Here is a 27,636-nt window from a genome sequence, read left to right on the forward strand (position 1 = left end):
ACAATCAAAAAGGACCCTCAATATATTTTTCTAAGATAATAATAATAATATCTAACATTCATTAGGCATTTCACTACTTGTCAAGCACTATTCTAAATGCTATATATGGAGTGTCTCAATTACTCTTCAGAATAATGCTATGAGGTAGGTACTATTATCATCCCCATTTTACTGATGAGAAAACCGAAGCACAGAGAGGATAAGTAATTCTAATATTTTTGTTTCCTCAAGAAGAATGTTTCTTGTATGGACACCAAGGGGGGAAAGCAGCGGGGGGGTGGTGGTGGTAGTGTGATGAATTGGGCGATTGGGATTGACATGTATACACTGATGTGTATAAAATTGATGACTAATAAGAATCTGCTGTATAAACAAATAAAATACAATTCAAAAATTAAAAAAAAATAAATTAAAAAAACGAAGAATATTTCTATTTTTCTAGAGCAACCAACTAACCAACTGCAGCTATTTTTCTCCTTGCTAGACAGTCATACTGTGAACTGAGCCGTCAAATGGCCTTCAAGTGATTACTTAATCTGTATGATCACTGCTTCCACTAGGAATACGTCCCAAAATCTAGTATTGTGCATATTTGTGTCCCAGGCTGTGAACATTATGTACATTTTTTGCAGAACTTTCCCTTTTTAGCTTGAGAAGCTTGGGTGATGTGGATCAAATGTAGAAATCTCATCTAATTCATTGCATGTTTTTGAAAGTTGAGGGGGAATCAGCAAGTGAGGAGACACGAGATAACCTCTAGACTGCTAGACTGGTCACTGATGAGAGCCACATGCCTGGAGTCCTGAGAGGAGGTTATTTTTGCCCCACGCTTCTGTTCTTTGGGATATGCGTAGTCAAGTTGCCTGCCTTAACTCCAAGGTCTGCTTGCAATTGGAGTAGCCTCTTTGAGCTGCCCTTCCTGGTTTATGTGTATAAGCCTGACCTCTGCTGTCTGCCCCAGTCTGGGTTTGTACCAGAACCTGTTCTTTGGCCAGTAATGATGCCTTCCTACCTTCCAGATAATAACAAGCCATCAAGGGCAATGGCGCCTTTCTGACTGCAATCCACTGCAGTGGATCAGAGGGTAGATTCTAGGCCCATCTTTGCCATTGATTTGCATGGTCACTGTACCTGGCCCCTTTGGACCTTAATCTCTTCATCTGTAAAGTGAGTGGACTATCCTAGATTAATACCAGGATTTCTTCCAGCTCTAATGAGATTGTGAACCATCATAGTCACATTGTTCCTTGTAAACAAATACACTTTTTTATGTGAGTACTATTTTTTACTCACCAAATAAGTACACTCATTATAGATATGTTTTATTTTATGTAATGTTAAAAAAAAATAAGAATAAGCAGTAGGAAGGGGCATAGGCTAAAATAAAACTCAGATATGTTTGTTCAGAACCTGAATAAGATATGTACCTTTATTTTCAAGCTCTCATAAATGATGGCTATGAGAATCTTAGTTGTTTTCTACATCGGGGCATACTCTATGCGAATCTAAAACTTTGGTTGCTGGCAATTTGTGACTTTGAAGCTGTTATTTCTCTAGAAAGGTATGTTTTCCCTTTTATTCTTACTGATTTCACTTTTATATAAAATCAAGAAAATACCAAGGTGAAAGAAAAAGCTTTCTCCCCTCATCATTAATAACCTTGTAAAAATGAGACAATTATGAAGTCATCCTAGAATTAGAATACTACCTCTGAAAATAAGATTACTTCTAAAATAAGAACTATTCTCAATATCTGTTTGCCTCAGATGCTTTTGCAAACTTTAGAGATTGAATGGGTTTGAGAGGAGTTTAAATCCAAGGATAGCAAAATCAACCAGTAATTAAGAGCAGTTTGGGGATGCCCAGGTTAAAACTTTTTGAAGTTAAGTTCATGGAAAATTGTCATCAAGTTTTAAAATAATGGCAAAATATTTGCTTGATATATTGTTGCTAGGCACAATATACGACTCAGTGGGAAGAAATCCTCTATTTAGAACTTCTGACTACATTTTGTTTAGTAAAGCAAAATAAAAAAGCAAATACCATTAGAACACAGGTTCAGGAAGGAACAGACTGAGAGTTACATACACTAGTCAGAAAACCAGGCTGTAAAAAGTAGAATTTAATTAAATAATTCCCCTTCTTTCCAAAGAAGTATTCTTTAAAATGGGAGGTGTCAGAAAGAGTAACAAATCATGCCCATTCTGTGCCAACCGGCAGACTGCTTACTTAGCTTACTTAGCTTATTAAGTAAGTATTATTAAGGTAAACTTTGAACTTGACTTGGGAAAAGTCATGGAACATGGCTCCACAATGGCCACAGCGGTTTTCTTTGGGATATTTTTGAGTCAGGAAGAGAAAGAAATGGGTTTCAGTTGCAGAAAGCCAGAAAGTGGGCAGTCGGTAAAAGGGTCAGGGCTTCTGTGCAGTTGGGATACAGAATGTGTAGTTTCCTCATTTTGAAATAGAAGCATGGAACAAATAATTTGTAAGGTTATTTCTACATTGAAAATTGTTTGATTCTAAGAGAGAAAAACAACCTTTATTTGATATAGAAAAGCAAATGGGTTAATACCTCTGTGGAGAGGATTTTTAACCCTAAGCCTCGAGAATATTGCTCTTTCTTACTGTTCCTCACCCTTTCTTTTGGCGAATATAACATAGCTTGAGGCAAAAACTTTTGAGTTGAGGAAAACTAAGCTTGTTATCCAAGATAAGTCAAGATTAAGTCAAGGAAGAGTGAAGTATTGCTAAGAGTCTAGGAGACTTCAGGAAATCAGTTCCTAGGACAGACTTTACAAATGTTTATTCCTAACTAAGGATTTCATAAAGGTGTTTATAATTTTTAATAGAAAGTATTTAACTAATTTATTTTGCTTTAGGAAAACATTGAGAAAGAACCCTGGTATAAATTGATGTATGTATTTCATTAGGTTCATTTATAATTGGAGAACATCTGGAATAATTAAAATGTCTAAGAATATTTTGCTTTCTCATTTTTTTTAGAACCATTATTTTGGCTTATATAAATATTGGCCTCATATATCTGCTACACCTGGATAACTACATTGAAGCCACTTGGTATTTTTCTGAGGCTATTAGACTTGAGCCTATGTATATTCAAAGCTATATTTGTCGAGCAGAAGCCTATCGTAAGGTATTTAAGGTTTGAGAACTTTGATTTTTTTAAAAAGTTTTAATTTTTTGAATATTTGTTCAATGTAATTTAAAATATGTCAATGTATTCTTTTTCAGCTAATTACAGAGCCTAATGCATTTATAAACAATACATATTAGATAGATATATTGATCTATAATGGGTGGGTATAATTATAACTATAATTACCCACTTAAAAATCCTCTCCTGATTAGGTGTGAATTTTTGTCTTTCTTTTTTTTTTTTTTTAAATAATGCCTGTTTTTTTCTTATTACAAAAGCAATGTATATTTACCACATGTAATATTTGTATGCAAATAAGAATACATTAAAAACCATCCATTATTTCATTCTCTAGAGATAACTACTGTTAACATTTTAGAGTCCATCAATTTTGTGTGTGTGTGTATGAGGAGGGAGTGAATGGTGAGTTCATAGAATGGGATCTGTGCATAGAATGGGGTCCAAATCATTCACACTTTCCTTTAAATTTTGTTTAAAATTTACAAGTTATTTAAATTAAAAAAATAATATATCCTTAGTGTAAAATTCAAACAATGTAGTAAATAATAAGAGCTCTCTCTGACTCCAACCAACTTGGACTTTCCAGAGATAAAGACTGTTAGCTGTTGTGTCTACCTTTCAAAATAGATATTCCCTTCTACTGCTCCATCACTGACCGTCCTGTCCAAGACACTGATTTCTCACCAGGGTTATTGCAGTAGCCTCCTGGTCTTCTTGCTTCTGTTCTTTATTCCTTTTTGATGGGTTTTCAAAACAGCAGCATAGTGATCCTGTTAAAACATAAATCAGATTATTTCACTTCTTTGCCTGGAACCCTTCAATAGCTTCCCTTTGTGCTCAGAATAAAAGCCAAATCTTGCAAAAGCCAAAGGCCTACAAGAGCTCATGTGAACTGGCTCCTTGTTACCTTTCTGCCCTCGTCTCCTACAAGTCCTCTCTTCACATTGGTTTCAGTCAGGATAGCCTGTTATGCTGTGGAAAACAACAAAAACAAATAAAACTTCAAAATCACCATCTTAAAATAACAAAGGTTCATTTCTTGCTCACACTGCATGTCCATTGGGAGTTTGCTAGAGGCTCTGTTCTCATTGTCTTCATCTCAGGATGCAGTGTGACTAAGTCCTTACCTTCCTGATGATGGAAGCAGAAGACCCTGGGGCTATTTTGGTATTGTCCCCAGGGCAGGTTTGCTTTTGATCCCTGTTGGGAAGGGGTGGGGATTGTGTGTGGCCCTTTTGCTTCACTCCCTGTTGATGGAGCTGAGGCCTTATGGGGAAGTTGGAATTTCCTCCGAGCCTATTTAGAAACCAAAGCACTAGCATAATATCAAGGTGTAAGCACATATATTCAAAGACTCATTGTTCTGAGGAGACAAAAACCTCTTCACAGTAATGGTTGAATAAATTATGTTGTATTCACACTATAGAGTATTATATAGTGAATAAAAAGAATAGTTAGAATTATGCCAGGTGATTTGGAGGGATTTCCAAGAGATATTCTAGAACAAGATTTAGAAGACTTTAAAGTGTATACAGTATGATCCCATGTAGATAAAACAATGACAAACCAAACCCTGTGTATGTATATAGAAGAATACATATGCCTACAGTGTGGGTTTAGGCTCCAGGGTAAATCCAATCTAATGCTACCTGGAGAAGTCCAACCCCAGGAAAGCTTGTAAAGACCAAAGAGTGAGCTTCCATCATTCCTAGTCAGGGTGTCCTCAATGCATAGATATGTATGATTGGAACTAGGTGGAGCAATGCAGGCATATGACAAGGTGGTTTATTAATTATACCAACCTGATCAGGGTTAGCTTGAGAAGCAGCAGGCCTGAAGTTCCACAGTAATTCTTAAATTTATTTAAAAACATCTCAAACTCCCTCCTTTTGAATTCCCTCTTTTGACTCCACCCACTATTTCCTCCAAACACTTTGTACCATTTTCACAGGTATTGTCTACTTCCATGCACAAGTGTTTTGATCACCACGTCAGCATAGTAAGAGGAGTCGTTTGTTGTCCCAGCTTCATTTTGCTGGGATGTGTTTAGTTCCGCCTTTTGTAATTTCCCCAATGTTTGTAAAAATTTGTATAAATTCAGATTATGCTCTGTAACCAGTATTAAGGAAAGAATCATGTTTACTTTTCATTGTATATTGATTTTAAACAGATATCTTTTTCATCATTGTTGTATTTTGTTTTATTCATTCATTTTACTCAGTAAGTGCAAGCTTGTTTTTCCTCTCTTATTTTTAAGTGGAATTGACTTTTACTTTTTATTTTACATTCCTTTGCAAGCTAGTTTATTAACATGAGTAAAGTTTGGTGTAAAAGGTGTTATGGTTGAGGGAGAAAAACTGAAAAGCTGAACAAAAAGGAAAAACAAACTAGAATATATGATATAATCATATTTATTTAAAACTATATATTTGTGGATCTGTGTAATCATTCTTCAAACTTAAAGATAATTTTTAAAAAAACAAAAGACTTTGCTTCATAAATTTTTTTTTTAACTTCTCTGTATCCCACTTGCTTTGATGATTCTTAAGAAACACGTGTATTAGGAGAGATTCCTGCAAAATTTCTGTATTGAAGGGTGGGAGGGAATAACTATCAGAAAGGAAGCAATCAGTATTATTAAGAGCTAAGTTTCTGTTTATCACTCAACAGTTGCACAAATTGAAAAAGGCAGTAAGAGAGTTATCTTGTGCTATCCACCTTCAGCCAGATGGAATCCAATTATATATAATAAGGTATGTGCATAGAAATAGAATTCTTCTTGGGATAACTTAGTATCTGAGCTAGCTGTTGGAATCCTTAGTTCTTTCTTGATCCTTCCAGCCTCCTTGTTTTACATTTAATCTCCCAGAAATGGCCATCTCCAAACCAGCAAGTCAGATATAGTTGTTTTTGTTAAACTTTAAGATAATTCATAATATAACAGATCTTTCCCTTTGTTCTGTCCTTGCATCAAAACACAACTGTCTGTGTTTAAGTTCTCCGAGGCCTCTCTAGATTACTGGTTAGATAGTTATCACAGATCTCATGAAAGTAAGGTAATATATTTTGATTGTGTACCCAGAGGTACCAAGTATAAACCTCAGATAATTCAGGGAAAAAAAAAGATACATTGAATTGTATTTCAAATGCAGTAGAGCTTGCTATAAAAGGACCCATTGCAAATTATGAGTTATCACTACCAAAAATATATTATAATTACTAACATGGGAAATGGATTTACAGAAAATGGGAAAATGGACTGGAACAATGCTTTCTGATAAGGTCTTGCTTCGTCTTTTAACTCTTGAACCACATTTTAACAATTTATGTAAATACTTCTCCATTTGTATGCCCGTTAAACTGTGTTTAGCTTTTAAAATTTCTCAGCAACAGAGTATAACTTTTTAAATGCCGATAATTACAAAAAGATTTGACTATTTTTCTTTCAGCTTCACATTTCCTAAATTGTTTTCTTCTCACATCCCCACGCTAATTGGCCTATTTAGACTTACATAAAATATTTATACTTTTCACATTGTTTTTGTCATACATAAGTATGAATGAATGTATTATAATAAGTATGAATAAATGTATTATAATTTAAAATTTTAAGCAACTGAGTATAAAAAACTTTATTTTAGAAAAATTATTTTTAACTGCTTAGAATTAAAAAGCTGTTATTTCTTCCAGAGGACAATATCTTCTTAGGATGAAGTGCTATGATCTTGCAAAGTTCACTATTTATCAAGTAGCAGAAATGACCGAAGGTAAATATAATCAATGTAAAATTATAATATTGTCTTAATTTAAAAAGAAATACTTCTTTAAATTTTTTATACTATTTTCAGTAGCTCTGTATAGATAGCATGAAGGGTTCACTTGAAAGTCAAAGTTAGATTTTGAAACTAAAACTTCAGTTTCACATGTATCTAACCAATTTGTAAAATGCTTCATAGCCTAGTGAATTTTGTGAGAGAGATTATTATAGGAAATACCACACTTATACTGTTATTTTTTGTTTGTTTGTTTGTAGTTGGAATGTCTTATTGTTTGTTGACAGTAAATAGATTTTAGTATCATATTGATTTATTAATTCATATTGTAAAAATAGATTATTGAATTGCTTGACTGTCTTAAAATAATTATATTCTAAGTCCTAGATACTTGGCACAGTTATTGATAAATTTTCCTTTCCTCTTAGGTCTCATTGAGTTGAGTCCTATACAGCAAGCACTCATTTATTCATTTTGTGAGAACCATGACAAGGCCATTCAGGTCTTAGATGGGATCACTTCGAATAAGCCTGAGGTCACCATGTATGCTCTATTAGCAAAAGCTCAAATGAAGGCCAAGAGGAACAAGGTGAAAAGTCTTGAGTAATGTTTACTAAACCTATTAATGGAATTTTTATATTGTGCTTGGAATTACTGCTTACATATATATATATATATATATATATATATATTTTTTTTTTTTTTTTACAAAACTAAACCATACCATTTATTTATTGATTCTTCTGTTAATTAATATTTGGGTTGTTTCCTTTTGTTTTTTCTCCTCTTAAGAGTAAGGGTAATATTCTTTCTCATGTCTTCTGTTAACATTGCTGGTATGTAGAGAATGTAAATGTTTAACTTTCAAGAAAATGGCACATTGTTCCATAGGGTTGTACCAATTTATTCTCCCGCCTGTAGTATATGAGTATTCCCATTGATCTCCATCCTCTACAATAACTGGTGCTGTCTACTTTATTTTTATCAGTTTGGTGGATAAAAACTAATGTCTCGTTATGGTCTTAATTCACATTTCTCAGTTTGAGCAAAGGTTGAGGTATCTTTTTATATGTTTATAGCCACTTATATTTCCTGTTCTATCAATTTGCTGTACACATTTTTGTTTGTCTTGTTCATATTGATTTTTGACATTGAAAAAAATACGTCCTGTGTATTAGTCCTTGGTTGGTTACATGTGTGTCATGTATCCTCTTGCAATTGTGGCTGGTTTTAAAATTTTCTTCATGATGTCTTTTGATGAGCAGAGGGTCTTAATTTTAATGTAGTTGAATATATCTTTTTTTGTTTTATTGTCACAGCTTTTAAAAAAATTCTTGTTTAAAAATTCCCTCCCTACACCAAGGTCATAAAGATATTTTCCCATATTTTCTTCTAAAAGTTTAAAAGTTCTGCTTTTTTCATTTAAGACCTCACTCTACCTTAAATTGATATTTTTGAATGTGAGATAGTGATAAAATTTCAATTTACCCCATATGGATACTCAAATGTTCCAGTATCATTTATTGAAATGTTCTCCTAAACCAAAGATCTGAAGTGGTACATCTGTCCTATTATAACCTTTCATGTATGTGTGGATCTGATTTGGGGCTCTCTATTCTATTCCTTTGGTCAATTTTTCTATCCCTGGCCTAATAGTACAATGTTTTAGCTACTGTTGCTTTTTTGTAATTCTTGACATCTGGTGGAGCAAGTTGCCACACCGTATTCTTCTCCAGGAAATTCCTGGTTATTCTTGGGCCTTTACTCTTCCAGCTGGTCAAGATTTTAAATTCAGCTTGTCAAGATTCATTAAAAACCCTGCTGGAATTTTGATTGAATTGTATTGAATCTCTAGATTATTTTTGGGAGAATTGACACCTTTATGATATCAAATTCCTTCTTTGGAATAATCTTAAATTTACTTTAACCTCCCTGAAACCTGAAGTCACTTTTGATTGTGTCCCTCTTCTACCCAATCAATAGTCATGCTCTCTTGGTTCTACTTTCTAAATGTCTCTCAAATCCACTTCCTTTCTCTATTTCTCTGGTCATTACCCTAGTCCAGAACATATTTGTATTTTGTTTGAATTATATAATAGTGTTGAACTCTTCCAAGCTTTTCTCCACACGGCTGCCGCAGTACTGTGTTTGGAATGTACATTTGCCCTACGAGAGTGTCCACTACTTTTTAGAGTAGTGAAGGAAAGAGAGGTGGGACATCAGCTAGAGGAGGAAGTGAAGATGTGTTCATTTAAATTTAAATGTGATGGAAGACTTTATGGACTCCAGGAGGCAATGAAGGGGCAGAGATCCAAAAGCAGAAGGCAGGACAGAAGGAGTTGGGGTCAAGGGCACAGCTTGAGGAGTTAGCTCTGAAAAGAAGAAAGGAAACCATTCAAAGACAGGAGAAAAAAAGATGGACATGAAGAAGATATAGAGACTTTGAAAAGTAAAAATGAGGGAAATTGAGAAGGTGATGCATTTTTTTCTATTGCAAAGGCATGTGCTGAGAGTGAGGCTGGAAGGATGAATGTTGAGGTAAGCTGTAGACATGTGATGTAAACTAAGGGTGGGCACAAAGGACACAGCATATCCAAGTTAAACCTCATTGTATCTTTAGCAATTTAATGTAATTAAGAAAGTGGGCTAAAGAGTCACAAGTAGCTGTATTTCTATATATTAGGTAAATACATTGAGTAGCTAGTTATGAAAATGCATTTCTATTTGGAAAATTGAATTTTTTTCATTAAGAGTTTCAACTATTTGACAGAATAGTTTAAATGGGTAATTTTTGATGTTAGTTTATTTTCTGGTGTCAATGGAACCCCCTTGAGAGCATAGCAGGACAAAATAAAAGTTGATTAAAACAACCTCAGGGGCTTCCCTGGTGGCGCAGTGGTTGGGAGTCCGTCTGCCAATGCGGGGGGCGCGGGTTCGAGCCCTGGTCTGGGAGGATCCCACGCGCCGCGGAGCAACTGGGCCCGTGAGCCGCAACTACTGAGCCTGCGCGTCTGGAGCCTGTGCTCCGCAACAAGAGAGGCCGCGATGGTGAGAGGCCCGCGCACCGCGATGAAGAGTGGCCCCCGCTTGCCACAACTGGAGAAAGCCCTCGCACAGAAACGGAGACACAACACAGCCATAAATAAATTAATTAATTAAAAAGAAAAAACAAACAAACAACCTCAGATATTATCAGTGGAGAACTTTTACTACCTAATAGCTGCCTGGCATTCCCTTCAGGAGAATTACTAGGAAATTGGTCATAAATTGGTCTATAAATTTAAGTCTGATTTAAGACTATGAGAAAATACCCTTTAGAATTTAGAAATTATAGTTCCAAAAGTCCACTTGTGTAACTCTGCTTACGTACCTGCCTGTAGGATAGGCACCTGGGTGGGTCAGATTTCCTGCCTGTCAGAAGTCCTCCATCTTGGTGCACTGACAAGATCTGTGTCTTTACCAGGTCTGTGTGTCCTCTTGTGAAATGAGAGTAGGGCTGTGTGCTCAGGATTCCTTTTAACATCTAAGGCTGTTGTGTTAAATAAATATTAGAAAGAAACATTCCCTTCCCTCTCTTTTTTTAAAATCATTATAGGAAGCCATGAGAATGTTTAAAAAGGCGTTGGATATCTTTTCTCATTCTGATAAAGGACGAAATGCTGTAGCAGCTTCATCAGACTGTCTGTATCACTTGGGTCTTTGTTACATGGAGGAAGGCAACTTACAACTGGTATTTTGTATATTTAAGAGCATAGGTATTTTATGGTTTTAGAAATTGTTTCCTTGCATTCAGTCCCATTTCTGAAGGCTACCTAAACAGTGAGTGACTAGACCAAAGCTTCATATAGCTTGGCTTACCATAGGCAGTCTGCACCCTGCAAAACCTACTACATTGTTGTATTTATTCAAACATTTTATTGTTGCTTGTTTGTCAACACTATTTGGAAGACTAATGCATGTTTCCCACTAAACAAATTTAATTGTAAGAAATTATTATATCAAAATTTCATCACATTAGTATAAATTTACTTATTAAATTGTAAGTACTTTATATTGAGTGCTTCAGTGTAATGTAGAATAAATGGAAAATGATTAGGACACTGTTTGATTTCTCTTATTGACAACTGAGCAATTCAAATCAGAATAAAACCAGATTCATTGAAAACCAGTCGATTCAATTATTATGTATTTATCCAGTATTTGGCTATTTCACACAATTCTCCATTTCAAAGTTTTCAATGATATGATAAATATGTATTTTCCATTGGCTATTTTTGAATATTCCACAACTACACACACACACACACACACACACACACACAGACACCATTCCAGTCCTTATATTCATAGGGGTGGACAGTGTCTGAAACTTGCATCTTCATAACTTTAAAAAAGAGTTGCACTTGATTAGTTGTTCCATTAAGAAATTACAATAAATATAAGATTAATTACAAATATTTTTCATGTTTTTAGCCCTTTTGGACAAGCAGAGGAAACCTAGCTTTGCTTTACAATATTAGGAAAAATTTTGGAGTTCCATTGTTTTGAAATTTTGTAACCATATATCTGCTGGCCCACATGGAAAATAAATGTACTAATTGTGATTTCTTTGAAGAAACACAACAGGAAGAATAACGATTAAAGTTACACCTCTGAAAGTATTGTAACAACATGGATTATGCAGACATTAGTCTGGGAGTAAGGGAACCTGTAAATTATAATAATAAATCTGGCTTGTTCATAAATTTTTTTGCTCCACAAGGTTCGCTGGGAGAAACATATTTAAAATGACCAAAAACTAAAATGAAAACTTTTCAACAATAGTTATATACTGTAATTTATTAACATTTTAAATTAATACATTCTACTCACTACATGATTTGCTCTTCTAGGCTTTTGATTCTTTTACAAAAGCTGTGAAAGCAGATCCTGATTTTGCAGAAGGCTTTTATCAACGTGGGCTTTGTAAAGTAAAACTCCACAAGGATAGTTCAATCCTGGATTTTAATCGTGCAATTACCCTTGATCCAAAACATTACCAGGTATTTAAGTGAACAATTTCAGTGGTTTGGAAAGTGTGTTAAATTTGCTAAAACTATTAAATCTTTAAATGTTATTGTTATTAGTTAACAACAGTCAGTTAGTTTTACCTACTTTTCAGCAGTTTTAATAATCCATATATCTGTATTTCCTCTTGAACTAAAAATATGATTTCCAACAGGGAAATTATATAGGTAAAAGTGCTTCATGAATTGTGGTGTATACAAATATTGTAAATATTTTAATGTAGCTATTAATAATTATTTTATATACTATGTTATTAATTTTACTTACTTCTTGGTTCGCTGTCACATTGATTCCTGCCTCTTAAGAGACTAGAGACAACACAAAATCCAATAGGTGAAACTCCGTTGGATCTTGATTTTAAAAGCATATGAAATTTGAATGTGGATGAAATATTAGATGATTTTAGGGAAATACTATTAATTTTCTTAGATATACAGTGGTAGTGTGGTTATGTAGGAGAATGTCTTCACGGGAGATGCATACTGGAAGACTTGGGGTGAAGTTTTATGATGTCTACAACTTATTTTCAAATAGTTCAGAAAAAAATAGATACAACAAAATTGAAAAATGTTAATAATTATTGAATCAGGTGGTAGGCATATGGGTGTTTACTGTACTATTCTTTCAATTATTCTGCATGTTTGAAATTTTCTTAATAAAAGAGAGTGACAAAAAGTCTATATTTTATACCATCTTTGGGTGGCATAAATTTGTTCCAGCTACCATATATTTGGGTAGAACTGATGCTTTTACTAAAATATCTGTTCCTGCTTTCCTCCTCTCTTTCTCTGACAAGGCATATTTAAGTCGAGTAGCCTACTATGGTTTGAAAGGCAGATACTCCAAAGCAATCTTGAGTTGTAATGAGGCCATCAAAATTTATCCTCAGAGTGTGCGTGCCTACATCTACAGAGGAGTTCTGAAATACTACAACAAGGTAAGGCAATTTCCTACCTTGTTCTCTGGTATTTTAGAGTGGGTGGCTGCTCAGGTGCCAAGGAGGGACTCACTTCCTTTTTTTCCTCTGTGAGAGGAGAATTGCCATGGTATGAAGGCAGAACGACATAGAAGGCGTTACACTTTGACAGTACATCAAAAGGATTTCAATTCATAATTTTTCATAAAATGGTGATATTTATTTTTGACATTTGCATTTTAAATTGCACTGATTATATATTTTTATTAGGAAAGTAATATTCATTGTACAGAATTTGGAAAATACAGAGAGGAATAAAAGAGAAGATTAAAATCACCTGTTTTCCCACCATCAAATGGTAATTCCTGAGAGCATTTTGATGTATTTGAATTTTGTCTTTTTTTCCTAATAAAATATAATATATACTTTCCAAAACTGTGACTATGCTACTTACATAATCTGTGTTGTGCCCTGCTTCTTATATTTAATCTTTGAAGATACCATTTTTAATGACTACATAATATTCCACCATAGTGTATTTTTAACCACTTTATTGTTGGACATTTGGATTGTTTGAAATTTTTTATTATTTTACTATTTTAAATAATACAGTTATACACGCAGAACAAAATTGTCACTTGAGTTTATGGTTCCTAAATGGAAATTACTGGGTGTAGCAACACTATCGATATCTGATGCTTCAAGGAATACTTTTTTTCTCCCTGTGTTTCTTTTCTGAACTTTCTTTGTAGCCATTTCATATGAAATAATTTGCAAATAATACCTTAAAGCAAAGGTAAGACCTTGCATTACCTGTTAATTCCATGAAAATTACTATCTATATAAATGGATCATCTGAGGTATCAGAGAAGCATCAAAGAGAAGCAAAAGAGAACATGGATAGAAAACATGACGATTATGTGATATGACAGTGCAAGTGAAGAAGCAAGCAAGCTCTGGTGAATGTTTGCTGGATGAATAAGGCTTGCTTCTCTTTTATCCATAAGAAATTTAATTTTTTCCTTGCTATATAGCAACAATAGAAATAAGATAATCATTTAAAGTTGTTTATATATTGAATTTTATTTGCAGGTGAGAGAAACCTAGCAATTCCTACCAAGGGACTTTCTTAATTCTGTGAAAGTTTAGCTTGATTGTCTTAATTTCACGGATGATACACAGGATGGTTAAATGAGCATTCCCAAAACTCTGATAGAATCAACAATTTATTTTACAACTAAATTTCAGTCCATTATGATTAACCCTTCTCACTTAATTATTTTTTCTTTATAGACTTATAAACTAGCGATTACAGATTTAACTACAGCTATCAACATGGATAAAAACAGTTATATAGCATTTTATAACAGAGCATTATGTTACACCAAGATAAATGAACTTCAAATGGTAAGATGACCATCTTAGTAAACAACACTTTAAAGCATTTGTAAACTTATTTAAAGCATGTGTAAAGTATTTTCTTATTATTTTTGTTACAATTTTGGAAAAATAATTCTGTGGAAATACACATAAAACTTGAGAAACCAAAGAACCATTTCAAAGAATATTTATTTTCTTTTTTAGTGCTTACCAAATTTTCTTATACAGTCTCTGCAGTGTCAAATGAAAAATTAATTTTATAATGCTTATATAAGCATTTAAAGGCTATGTAAATTTAAATGTATTACATAATTCTCATTCGAGAAAACGTTTCTACTGATAAACGTGTGCAGAATTTTTAAGCAGTGATCACTAGCAATATTGTTTGCTTCAAAATCTCAACATTAACTACAATAGTTTGTGGAGGTATTTTTTTTACAGTGGTCAGACCACAGATGCAGTAGGGAGTTTTGAGTGATGGTTTCCAGCTCAGGGACCAGTGACCAGGATTATCTGTGCGTTTTGAAGGCCTGACTGATGGCTGCAGCAAAACTTTTTCTCTATTTGCCCTGATGCAGATGCTCCCAGTGTAAGCCCTCTTTTATGTTTTTTAATCTTACCCCTTCTCCACTCTCTCCTTGTTGGTTTGGTTCTTTTCCAGTCAGGATCCCTCACTGGGGAGCAGGTCAGTCGTTTCTTAGTGTTCTGTCCAATCTCTTGCTTCCCTTTCTGCTGTCCACTTGTTTCCCTTTTCTTGTTTCTATCCACTTCCATAGTCAATGAAGCATTCTTTAAAAGACTGCATCATGTACCTGCTGCTGTGTGTGGGCACACTCGCCCAGTTTCCTGGAAACTTGGAAAGTTAAATCTGTTTAAAACATTTAGAAATTTAGTAATTTATTTGCTGTGGAAGGAAGAAGTTGAGAAACATTGTTTCTAAGAGGATGTAGAATTCCTGGTAACCGGATTATCAGGTTTCCTCCAGAAATGTTGACAAATGAATAACTAATTTTTAACACAGGCTGTTGTAAACCATTCTAGGAGCTAATTGAAGGATCATTTATCAGAGTAACCTGCACAGCAGGTATCTTTGACAGCTCCCTCCCCACCCCGACTCCTGCCTTTTCTGGGTAACCCTGAACTGCAAACAGTGGTCTGGGTGGGGGCAGGGAACTACTATCTTTGTTATCTCTGATGTGTAACAGAGCTAGTGCTCCATGAATGAAGAACACGAAAAACTACGTAAATAGAAACCTAACTAGAATAAGAACATACTGGTTATTTTAGAGCTGCCAGGTACCCAACGCTTTTCATCCAATGGGCTCCTTTTACAGATGAGGAAATGAGGTTAGAAACACATCCAAGTCACACAGGCAATAGGGACCTGTATCGGTGTTCGCAGGTTTGTTTGCTTCTGGTTAACAGTCTTTAGGTGGCTTTGTGAAACCATCTGACCTCCAGCATGTGGACCAGATGTCATTTAACAGTGTCACCTCCTCCCTTTTGTCTACCTCCACCCGTTTCTCAGCATTCCTGCCATAACAAGACTGAGAAAACCCAAGTACTTTGTGCAGAAAATGCACTCCCAAGATATGATTTCATAAAAACTAGAAAAGGTGAATTCTGGTTCCTATCGCCTTATATTAATAAAAACAGTAACAGTTACCACTCATTTAGGGCTTATTGTGTGACAGGCACTGGGCTAAATGCTTTACCAACATATAATCAAAATATTTTAAAGTGGACTTCTACAACAATATGATGAGTTATTAATATCCCGTTTTTGTGGATGAGGAAACTGAGGCTTAGTGTTAAGTAACTTTCCCAAGGCTGAAAGGTTAGTAATAATAGCAGAGGCAAAACACAAAGCCTGCTCATTGTGACCTTCATGAAATCTCATTTCCCAGCTTTTGTTTCCTCTTGTGTCACATATTCAGCTGCTTGGTAGATTTCTAAGGCATCTTGATATATATACAGGTTTTAATTCTGTGATTCTGTGAAAGGAAAGTGGCAAACATTCTAGTTCTGTTTTGTTTTACAAGTGTTACAAATTATTTTTACAGCCTTGTCAATGTTTATTTATAGTTATGCCACAATATACATGTAGGATATTTAATTGTACAATTCTTTTAGATGCTTGAGTGCCCAATCATGAAACAGTAGAGGAGAACCACTAAGCAAATAGTAAAATACTGTTTTATTTGCATTTTCAGTTAGCATGTGCTACAGGCATATATGATATGATTTGGGCCTTTTCTGATGAAACCATGTGGCTCTTTTGGACAAAATGTTCAGAAGGAAAATGAATTAAGAGATTCAGCTCCAGCCCATATTTTGGATGCTCCTAGTACCTGGTACAGAGTAGATGACCAGTAAAAACTTGGCTGTTCATTGAATGAAAAAAAAAAAAAAAAGATAAAAAATGGAGAGAGGTCCTCTGAGTCGATTCTCAGCTTAGACTAATATCTTAAAAAAAACGAGAATATTGAAGTAATATTCCAACAAGTGCTTATTTGTTAGTTTTATTAAGATCTGTTTTCATTGCTTTATGATGTATTCATTCAACAAAAATTTATCAGATGCCTAGTATGTGCAGGCATGGTGCTAGTTACTGGCTTTACAATGGTGAACAAAATGGATAATCTGTGCCTCCATAAAACTTAGGTTTCAGTGAAGAAAGCAATAAATCACTACAAAGAAATTAAATTTCAAAAGGTAACAAGTGCTCTGCTTTAATGTCAACAGTCATTTGGTGAAACTATTAAGTTGGGGAAGGGTGTTGCATCCCCGCTTCAATCCATACACGATAAAAGTAGTTCACAGATGATTCACAGATAACACGTGACGTGCAAGCGCAGTGCACACCGCTTATTAGGAGGGAGCAACATCCACAGTATTTAATTAAGGGAAACCTTTAAATCTAACAAATGATTATTTTTGGCCATAAATTTTGTCACATGAAAGAACTAATTATGAGGTACTAGTTTGTCCATGGTCAATGCAGTAATGCTCTAAAGAGTTGACTTTAGGTTGTAAGTGATGATTTCATTTTTAGGCATTAACAGATTATGGAATTGTGCTTCTCCTTGATGCTGGAGAAACTGTGACGTTAAACGCCTTTATTAATCGTGGACTCATCTACACAGAACTAGAGCAGTTCAGTTTTGCATTAGAGGTAAACCTTTCTGTTTACTTGTAAAAATGAACCCGCTTGATTTTGCATGTTCACTTCTGAAAACCAGTGAAAAATTTTTCTTGATAACAAATGGCAATATTAATGAGCAATAATTCAACTTTAGCAAGAATTGTGTTGAAATACTTTGAATGAGTAATAGAAGCTTTGCAAAAAAAGTGTTTTTTTACTTTGTTTTTTAATACAGATAAATAGCCAATATGTAAAAAAAAAATTCCGAATTGATGAAACATCAAGACTATCATCTCCCCTAAGGGAGTGTCTTAGCTACAGACAAAACTCAATAAAATGATTTATGTATCATTTACTTCGCTGCTTAGTGCTCTTTCTCATTCACAATTTTCCTTGTATTGATATTATTTTTCAACTTCTGGAGTCATCTTTTGAGATTCTGTCCCACAAAATTACTTATTATTAAGGAAGTGTCTGAGAAACTATATTCTAGGCAATTTACACTATGGTGAAATGTAATTTCAAGGGTTGAACTCCCTTAGGTTTTGGTTTTGAGGTATACCACTCAGAATTCCCTCAGGTAGGGGAAGCTTTGTTTGGTGTAGGCAAAAATCTGTGGAACTCTGGGCAATAGTGTTGGGTGGAGAAAGTGAGGAAAATGGGGGTTGGAAGCAAAAGACCTCAGCTGTTGGAGAATTAAATGAAGGGCCTGTGTTATCCACCTAGTAAGTATTTATTTAGTACTTAAGAACAACATTAACTCTAGTTATCGCACACTTACTACCTGCCAGCTTCTCAATAATGCTGCACAATTTATGATTGTAACTTATGGAAGAGGAAGCTGATATTCAAAAGAGGTTAAATCAAGTCTTAGTCAGCCAGGAAGTACTGGGGCAAGATTTGAACTCAGGTCTCACTTGATTCCAAATCCTGTGTTCCTTCAGACAAGCCATGGTACTGACATTGGCATTGAAGATACGGAGACAAATATCAATAAGACAGATTTCTAGTCCTTGAGGAGCTCATAGTCTGGTGGGAATCATTCTTGATCCCTCTCATTCCTCACATCCCACATCTAAATCATGAGCAAGTGTGGTCAGCTCTGCTATCAAAACATATTTTAAATTCAGTCATTTCTCATTTTTTGCCACTGCTCTCCTCCTCCTTCCAGCCTCCACCTTCTCTCCCCTGGATTACTGCAGTAGCTTCCCAACTGGCCTCTCTGCTTCTGCTCTTTTCCCTCTACATGCTGTTCTCCACACAGCAGCCAAAGAGGCCTCTTAAAAACATAAAGCAGAGCAAGTTATTCCTCTGCTCAGAACCCTCCAGTGACTTCCCATCACACTTAGAATAAAATCTGAACTCTTGACTATGGCCAACCAAGACCCTAGTGACCTAACTGCTGCTCACTGATCTGACTTCGTTGTCAGCGTTCTTCTTTTCTCCACTCAGGTTACTCCACTCTGGCCTTTTGCTATTCCTTGGAAATGCCAGGCTCCCTTCCTGACTCAGGGTCCTCACACAAGCCGTTCCCTATGTGTAGAATATTCCTCCTATTGGTTCACACCCTCGTTTCATTTCAGGTTTCTTCTCAAATGTGACCTCCTCAGTCAAAAAGAGTATTTTAATGAAAAAGGAATATTAAAAAATTAAAATAATCCCAAATAAGTCTGGAAAGAGAAAACAAAGGAACAGAAACAGAGGAGACCAGCAGAAAACAAATAATAAAATGGTAGACCTAAATTCAACCTTATCAGTAGTTACATTAAATGGAAATTGTCAAAATACACCAATTGAAATATTGAAAATGCCAGATTAGAATTTTTTAAAAGTCCCAACAATATTCTGACTGCAAGAAACACACTTTAAATATAAGATATAGATAGGTAAAAGTAAAAAAGCTGGAAAAAAAATATGCCCTGCAAACACTACAGGCCTGCCTTGGAATTATTGCAGGTTTGGCTCCAGACCACAGCAATAAAGTGAATATAGCAATAAGTGACTTTTTTGTTTCATATAAAAGTGCATATAAAAGTTATGTTTATACTGTAGTCTATTAAGTGTGCAATAGCATTATATCTAAAAAATAGTACATGCCTTAATTAAAAAATACTTTATTGATAAAAAATGTTAAACATCATCTGAGCCTTCAGTAAGCTGTTAAGTTTTTTGCAGTAGTGACATCAAAGATTACTGATGATCACAGATTACCATAACAAATACAATAATAATGAAAATGTTTGAAATATTGTGAGAATTACCAGAATGTGATACAGAGACACGAAGTGAGCAAATGCTTTTGGAAAAAATGGAGCTAATAGACTTGCTTGAGGCAGGATTGCCACAAACCTTTAATTTGTACAAAGTGCAGTATCTGCGAAGCACAATAAAACAAGATATGCCTGTAATTAAAAGCAAAAAAAAATGTTTCTCCCCTCTGCAAATTTAAAAAATTAATTTGAAAAATTTTAAAAAAGAGGCTGGCTGAGGTAGACCAATGAAGTAATATATGACTGAATAATAAGAGGGCTAAATGCAGAACCAAGAGAGAGCAGAGTCTTAAAACCTAACCAGGGAAACATTTTTAGTGGGAATGATTGATTAACAGAAAGGTCAAGTAGGATGAGCACTGAACACATGTTAGTTAATTGATAGTTGTGTGATCTTCATAAGAACACGGGAAGTAGAGTGCGGCATTTAAACTGGAATTGTTTAGGAAGTTAATGGTTAAGCTTGTTGGATTGAGAACATTTGTTTATTTCTTTGTCCTCTTGAAAACCAGGAAGACAGTAAAGGAATAAAAAAGACATAACCCCACAAGGTTAAAGGTAGTGGAGAAGAGGTGCCCAGACACCCCAAACTACCATTCCAGATTTTAAAGCTTAAATATGAGTGGGTAGCCAAAGATTCTACACTTGAGGGAAGTAAAATAAAGAGTAAAATAAACACATTGTCATAGGGCTATGGGAATGGTGGGAGAAGGGGAGGTGTGTGGAGTGATGCTGTAAGGTAGCTAAGTTCTATCCTATGTTGGAAGTTAAACATGATAAAATACTCATGTTATTTAGAAATTCAGAGGTAAACAGCAGAAGAAATAACAGCAAGATGTAAAAATGGTTGACCCTGGGGAGCGGGGCTCAGAGATAAGGAGAGGTGGCGCGGGGCATCCCTGTAAGCATTGTGAGTTTTCTAGTTTCATTGGACCCTCTACCCTACCCTGTATACATGAGTTACTTTGAGAAAAATAAAAATAAATTTAAAAATGCCTTTAGAGGCAGTTTACAAATTACAAAATGAAATTGGACTTACTAAACAACAAGAAGTTGATGGCGTTTGGGGACATGGAGATGGTGAGTGTTGACTCTGCCTTCAGAGATTGATAGTGACAGGAACTAGAAAGACAAAGCCGTGTGTAGCTTGCGGGCAGGCAGGTTTGAGGGAAGGCATACTAGGTCGGGGTGGTGAGAAAAGGATTAAAGTTACAAGGACAGAAGAAGATGATGGATCAAGTTTTCAGAGATGGGAAGGATGAGGTCAAGAGCGCATCCTCTGACACACAGGAAGACGGTGCAGGCGAAGAGTCTTACAAATAAACTCATCAGCAGAAGGAAGGGAGTGGAGGGAATTTGCTTTGTATGTGAGTGACTCTGTGTGGTTTGTTATTTATGATCCATATTAGAAACAAAACTAGTGCAGAAGAGGAAAATCATAAAAATCATAAAAACTGCAGTTAGCTTTTTTTTTAAATTAATTAACTAATTTTTGGCTGTGTTGGGTCTTCGTTTCTGTGTGAGGGCTTTCTCTAGTTGCGGCAAGTGGGGGCCACTCTTCATTGCGCGGGCCTCTCACTATCGCGGCCTCTCTTGTTGCGGAGCACAGGCTCCAGACGCACAGACTCAGTAATTGCGGCTGACGGGCCCAGTTGCTCCGCGGCATGTGGAATCTTCCCAGACCAGGGCTCGAACCCGTGTCCCCCGCATTAGCAGGCAGACTCTCAACCACTGCGCCACCGGGGAAGCCCTGCAGTTAGCTTTATTCTAAGTAATCCTAAGTCATCATTTGTGTCTGTTGCTGATAATGTCTAATTACCATGTAGCATCACAATGATTTTATATATAGAGTCAAGCTGACTTTTGTAAGTTTTATGTGATTATAAAACTAAACTTGGTATTCTCAGCCTTTTAAGTTTGTGGTCACTCCTCATAACTCCTAAAGTTAATGGGAATGTTTGTAATAAATCTCAGTTACACTGTAAGTTTGCCCCCATTTCAGAAAAAAAAAATTCTTAGGGGAGTTATCTGGTAGCATATTTGATTAGACAATAAATTTCTTATTTTCTTCCAAATAATTCCATTTAGTATCAAAATATGCTGGGAATCTAAGTGGGGAGTCCATATTCTCAGATGGGTCTGTGACTAATACCCTTCTCCTCCAGTAGGATCCAAGAGTGCTCAGTTTGACCGTACTGCTCTGTCTTCCACCCCCAGTATTAGCAGAAAACTTATTCTACCCCCATAAAACAGCCATCTTCCTCTCTCTAGTACAGCCAAGGAAGGTTTGTGGGAGGATGAGGGGGAGGGGAAGGGGATGGAGGAGGAGAGGGAGGAGGGAGACTGTCGTTATGGTTGGGTCCTCCCTTGTTGGGTAGAAACCAGAACTCTGACACTTGCCCTTTAAGATTGTAGAATGCCCACATCCCAGCCTCCTGGAAATGAGAAAGGAGTCTGGAAGGGTTTCCTTTAGTCACTCCAGGGGACGATAGAGTACTCTCCACAGTCTAGCTTGGTCAGGTGAGCTCACAACCAAAACTGCCCAAGAAGATTCTTGCTGAAGCAGTCCTCTGGGAAAAAACAGAGCCATTTTTATTCCTTCATAGGCTTTGAACTCTTACTTTCAGAAGGTTCCTTCCCATTTTATGGCAAACACTGAAATCAATCTCACATAATTTATGTATATATGTACACACACAAATATACATATATATCTCATTGCAGTTGACATGATCTTTTGATATGTAGATATTTAGATATTTTATTTATTTCAGTTTAGTGGTGTTCTTATTTTGCTTCAGGTTTCAGTTGTTGATGTAGGGCTTTGAAAAGCTAAAGAGCTTCAGACACTGTGTCTCTGGTGCCACAGCGGCAGGATCTCTGGCAGACTTAGCACTTTTTAGTTCTCTTAACCTCTTCCCCAGTGCCATTCAGGTCCACCCCAGCTGACTGCCCTGACTTCAAATCTTGTGGTTAACGTTTCCATTGCTCCCTCTTGGGAGGCCTCTAGGATCTCTGGATAAAATGACACATTTTCCCCTAGAAGTGTGGGTTCCAGAGGTAGCAGCTGCTTTAGTTAATCCACATAAAGGCTCAGTTATGCCCTTTCCCTGGGCCTGAGTGCCTGTTTGTCCTATAGTGATAAGGTTCTCTGCAGGTAAATTTCTATCTCTGTCTGGATAGGGAAGTCTCTGGTGTTCATTGGGAAAAAACAATAAAAAGAAAGTAAACCTGATACCTCGTTATAATACCAGGCAAAATCACAGGAAAAGTGGACAGTAGCGCAAGATTCTGAGTGAGTTTTTGGTTATGGGTTTCCTCTGCTCCATCTGTTCTCGCTCTACATGTGATACTAAAGGAAAAAATAAGGGTTTTAAGAAGATGTACATTTTAATGCTTGTGTAAATTTTATTCATGGTAGAATCAATGTTAGAAGGAAGTTTAAGAAAGCACAAAATATAATGCTGAAAATTAACAAAAATTTGTAAAACTGTTTCAGGATTTTAAACAAGCTGCACTGATAAGCAAGACTAATGTGAGCCTTTGTCAAGCTACTGCCATATGCTATCACAGGTATGGGGTGCAATTTATGTTGAAGTGAGAGCAAGTGAGACCATCAGATTTATAATTATAATAGAATAGAAGAAACAGAGGAGAATATTGTGGAAGTGACAGAGTACAAAAATGGAGAGAGGCACAAAGAATCCTTGTATCAGCACTCTTCTACCTACTAATAAACTATTTTAGCCAAGTCAGCAAGTAAATACCCACATCATAGCGTTGCGGGTATCCATCTGATTCAAGCCCATTTATTGGAAAGGACCTTGGTAATACACAGAATGAAATCATGCATAACTTGAAATATCCAAGAATGAAATAAAGTTATTAACTTTGTTCATAAAATGGAACTAACTTTTAAAAAGCCTGTTTCTTGGAAGAGAGGTTGATTTAGAAAAATATTATATTTCCAAGAAAATTTTACATTTAGAAAGCATTTCTAAATCTAAAAATGATTAAAATAATACCAGTAAATATCTACAAGGTATAATAAAGTCTACAAAAAATACATTACTTAAAACATTATTACCTGTTTCTGGTATTATTGTAAAAATAAGTAAGTTATAGAAGGGAGAAAAGAACAGTTATATGAGGCTAAAATACAGAAGAAGATCAGTTTAAAATTTACTCTGAGATAATATTAGAGTATAGTAGATTGATTTTGCTAACTATAATACTTACATTTCTACACATATATTTGACATCTAAAAATTAATTTCTAAACACTTTGCTTTTAAAAGCATAGAAATGCAGCCCATGAGTATTTTAATGTGAAATAAAGTGTATTTGGTTAAGTAATAGTTTACAGCATTATTTTTCACGAGAGAAACCATAGCAGTTAATTGGATGAGGAAATTAGGATAGTAGACTAGGCTGTGTAAATATACAATCTAGACAATGAAACATAGTTTGAATTATTTAGGAAATTGAAATTCTTTTTTTCCCCTTTTAGGACATAGCTAGTACAGGTACATTTCCCTACGAGAATTAGATTTTTAAAATTTTATGAACATAGTAGTGTAATAACTGGAACTTGTGAAGGCGTTTTTGGTTAAAAGGCCTAAACTGGTCTCGGACCTTTAATTTTATACAGACAGCAAAACACAGTCACACCACTGTCTATTTTAATCCAGCAACCTTTGTACAATTCATCTTTTTAAGTAATTGTCATTCTTAAAAAGAAATGGAATAACGATGACTGATGTGTTTGTTTTGGTAGGCGAGTGCAGGCCAAAAATGTCTGAGGTCATTGAATTCTCTTAAAACTAAAAATAGACACCAAAATTTTTCTCAACCTCATTCCGATGTTTTGCAACTATTAGAGTCAGTAAATTTCTCTGTGTGTCAGTTCCTGATCTCTTTTATGAAATGTAATCACTGGGTATATATGGCGGAACCTCCTTAAGCTGATACTGCTTTGCAATTCCAAACAACCACCTTTCATCATCCCGCTAGAATCTCTATTGTCCTTTAATAAAAGTAGAATTTAAATCAACAGTAAAGCTCTGATAACTCATAGTCCCAATTCCATGTGTTTTAACAGTTTTACTGAATTTAACAATAAGGAATGTTTAGTGATTGGTTACATTTATTTCAGGAAAAATATTTTTGCTTTTCAAGGTGAGCTATAACTTATTACTACAGCAGCATGGTTTGTAAATAATGAGATTCACTATTGGCGTCTCATAGTGGAGAAAGTAAAAATTTTCCCATTTGGAAAATTTTTGAAAAGTAATAAATCTTTAAATTTTAGGGCTTTGATCTTTGAACTCGTGAGGTTGAAGACTTTTGAAGTGTGCCTTTGTATATCTCTGGTTCTCACTCTTGTGGTTGCTAGGAGACAACATTCCTTAGGCTGAATATCCTACTTGTTGCCCAATTTGGTCACTGAGTGTTAAGGTAGAGTTAATTTTTAGATCTCTTTGAGAAGCCTACCTTAAGATTAAAAAAAAAATGTCACAGAGGGAGAGCCTGGTGGCTCAGAGTTACATATTCTGTCCATTTTTTACTTTAGCACATTTATTTCACCATTCTTATATTTGCATAAAATATTTCTGGATCTTCGACTCTGCAAGCCACATTCTTTAGTTTTGGGAGGTATTTATGATTTATTTGTACAACTCAGTAGGGCACATCTGGTCACCTATGTGATTAATTTGGAAAATGAGGTGGGCCTTGATGTCTGTGGCCTAGCCTGCAAGCTGAGCACACGATTCTTAGTTAACAGACACCATAATGAGAGGCATGCACCTTCCGTCAGTGATCACGTTATTTTAGATTTATACAAACACTTTTTGTTTTAGAAAAACTAATTTCATATACTTTTATATTTGTGTAATTGATGTTTAACAATTTATGTGCCAGTGAACCTGTATCCTGATATAAGAGACACTGCCACATTTTTTCATTGTCTAACTGCCATGTGATTATTTAACAGGCGCTCCAACCTGCAGGGCACTGTGTGATACACACATCTTCAGAAAAATGAAGTTGCTGTGTCTATGGAGTTTTTCTTTTTTTTCTAGTGGTGGAGGGGGCTGGGAGTCTCTGGCTTTGGCTCTCTCACCTCCTCTGGACTTGATTTTTAGTTATCATCAGCTTTGAAGAGCTTGCTAGGTAGCTTTCGGGATCCCTTTCCAGGTTTAAGGTTTAAAGATTATTTACTTAGTCAGAACAGACTAGATGTTCATTAAACATTAGTGCTGGTAACTAGATGTGTATAGAAAAATAGCTTCAATTCATTGCTTATTCTTTTTCTTTTTAAATTGGTTAGACTCTTCGAAGGGTGAGATTATGTTTTATAAACCATATATCGGCATATGTACTCACAAGGATTTTAAATCTCCCTCTGGGTAAGAGGGGAGCAATGTGTATGATACAATTTGGATGTAAATATACAAGAAGCATTTCAATGTTTTGTGGGAAAAATATGAGAGAGCTGGGGTTACCCTGTAAACTTCAGTTTACATGGTCACCATAGGTATGCATCATAAGTAAGTAGTTCACTATCCATAGATAGAAATACTGAGCATAACAAAACCTACCAACTAAATGCATTTTTATACAGGAATACTACTGTGTAATTATTCTTGATAAAAAATTTGTTATTTATGCTAGAATTTTTTCTGTAATACAGTGAGAAAGTGGCTACAAGCATTGTGACCTTATGTTCAGTGAACTTTTACTTCTCAAATAGTGCCAGTTATCACGAAGGAGGAGGATAGTTTCATTGTAAACTGCTTGAGGGAAGGGAGCCCATGTTTTCTTAGTGAGAATCCACAGAGTGAACTCAGAAGATACCAGTTGGCTCACGTATGTGAATGTTAACCTTCCCCTGTTTGTAACGTCAGAGGCCAGGCTTTCCTGGTGCTTCACTGTTGATTCTTGTGTGATCTTCTGACACAATACTTGGTGAATGCTTTTGGGTAGTGTTTGCCAAAACATGGAGCAAATATCATGAGTAACTCCATTATTTTTCATGGTGTGCACAAGCATTAAAAAAATATTGAATCACATTATGAGAAGCTGAATTGCTTTTCAGTTTCAAAGTGAATTCTTTCTCAAACCTTCTGAATACTTCAAGGAGAAGGTGTCAGCTAAGAGTTAGTCTTTAACATCTTTCCCACACTTTGTAATAGATGGTACAGCTCTCAGGTTTAGTTTTCTGCAGACTACACTATCCAACTCCAATATTTATTTATTTTCATGGTTGCCTTCTGTTTATGGCATGAGATACTGATTTTGTATTTGTGGTATTGAAATTAAGTTATTTAAAAAAATAGATTTACTTAAGTAAAAGAGTGACTTGACTTAAAGAAAAATACTAAGTAAATGATAGTGTAGGTTGAACATAGGGCAACTGTCACAAAAGAGGGGCTGAGGTTTGGGAAACAGTATTTTAAAAGATAATGCTGAGTAATATCTAAGAGATGATAGTTTCTAGAACAGTTACCCTGGGTTCCATGTATTTTACAAAGGAAAAGGTAGCAAAGTAATGATGCATCTCATAAAAATTTGAAAATTTTTTGAGAAGTAATGAAAAGAATGGAAGGAAGATAATAATCTTTATTGGGTGAGGGTCTCTGTGCTAAGGGTTTTTCACATGCTGTCATTTGATCCGTCTAACAATTTTGAAAAATTACTATTAATTTGTATGTTCGGGCTTAGGTTTGAACTCCAAGGCTTTCTTCTGACTACACTGTTGAGATATCAGCTCACTGGCTCTTGTGCACCAACTACAAGTATGTTAAAGGTGAAGAATGTGGGTAGAGATGACTGTGGGAAAGCATGGATTTTGGAGTCTGGCTCACCTGAGTTTAAGTCCCAGATATTTACTCTGTGCAATC

General features: G+C 35.5%; 1 protein-coding gene across 1 annotated transcript in view; it reads left to right on the forward strand.

The window, feature by feature from the left end:
• The window catches only part of TTC6 (tetratricopeptide repeat domain 6), a 230,297-nt gene that overhangs the window by 188,776 nt on the left and 13,885 nt on the right, over nt 1–27,636 (forward strand). The window contains exons 17-27 of the mRNA XM_036843605.1: nt 1,441–1,561; nt 3,007–3,157; nt 5,852–5,934; nt 6,872–6,948; nt 7,383–7,543; nt 10,550–10,684; nt 11,847–11,996; nt 12,818–12,958; nt 14,231–14,344; nt 17,373–17,492; nt 23,232–23,305. Coding sequence (XP_036699500.1) covers nt 1,441–1,561; nt 3,007–3,157; nt 5,852–5,934; nt 6,872–6,948; nt 7,383–7,543; nt 10,550–10,684; nt 11,847–11,996; nt 12,818–12,958; nt 14,231–14,344; nt 17,373–17,492; nt 23,232–23,305 — 1,327 coding nt within the window. The remainder of the gene's footprint in view (nt 1–1,440; nt 1,562–3,006; nt 3,158–5,851; nt 5,935–6,871; nt 6,949–7,382; nt 7,544–10,549; nt 10,685–11,846; nt 11,997–12,817; nt 12,959–14,230; nt 14,345–17,372; nt 17,493–23,231; nt 23,306–27,636) is intronic.

Source organism: Balaenoptera musculus, chromosome 2, assembly GCF_009873245.2.
Source record: "Balaenoptera musculus isolate JJ_BM4_2016_0621 chromosome 2, mBalMus1.pri.v3, whole genome shotgun sequence".
Lineage (NCBI taxonomy): Eukaryota > Metazoa > Chordata > Mammalia > Artiodactyla > Balaenopteridae > Balaenoptera > Balaenoptera musculus.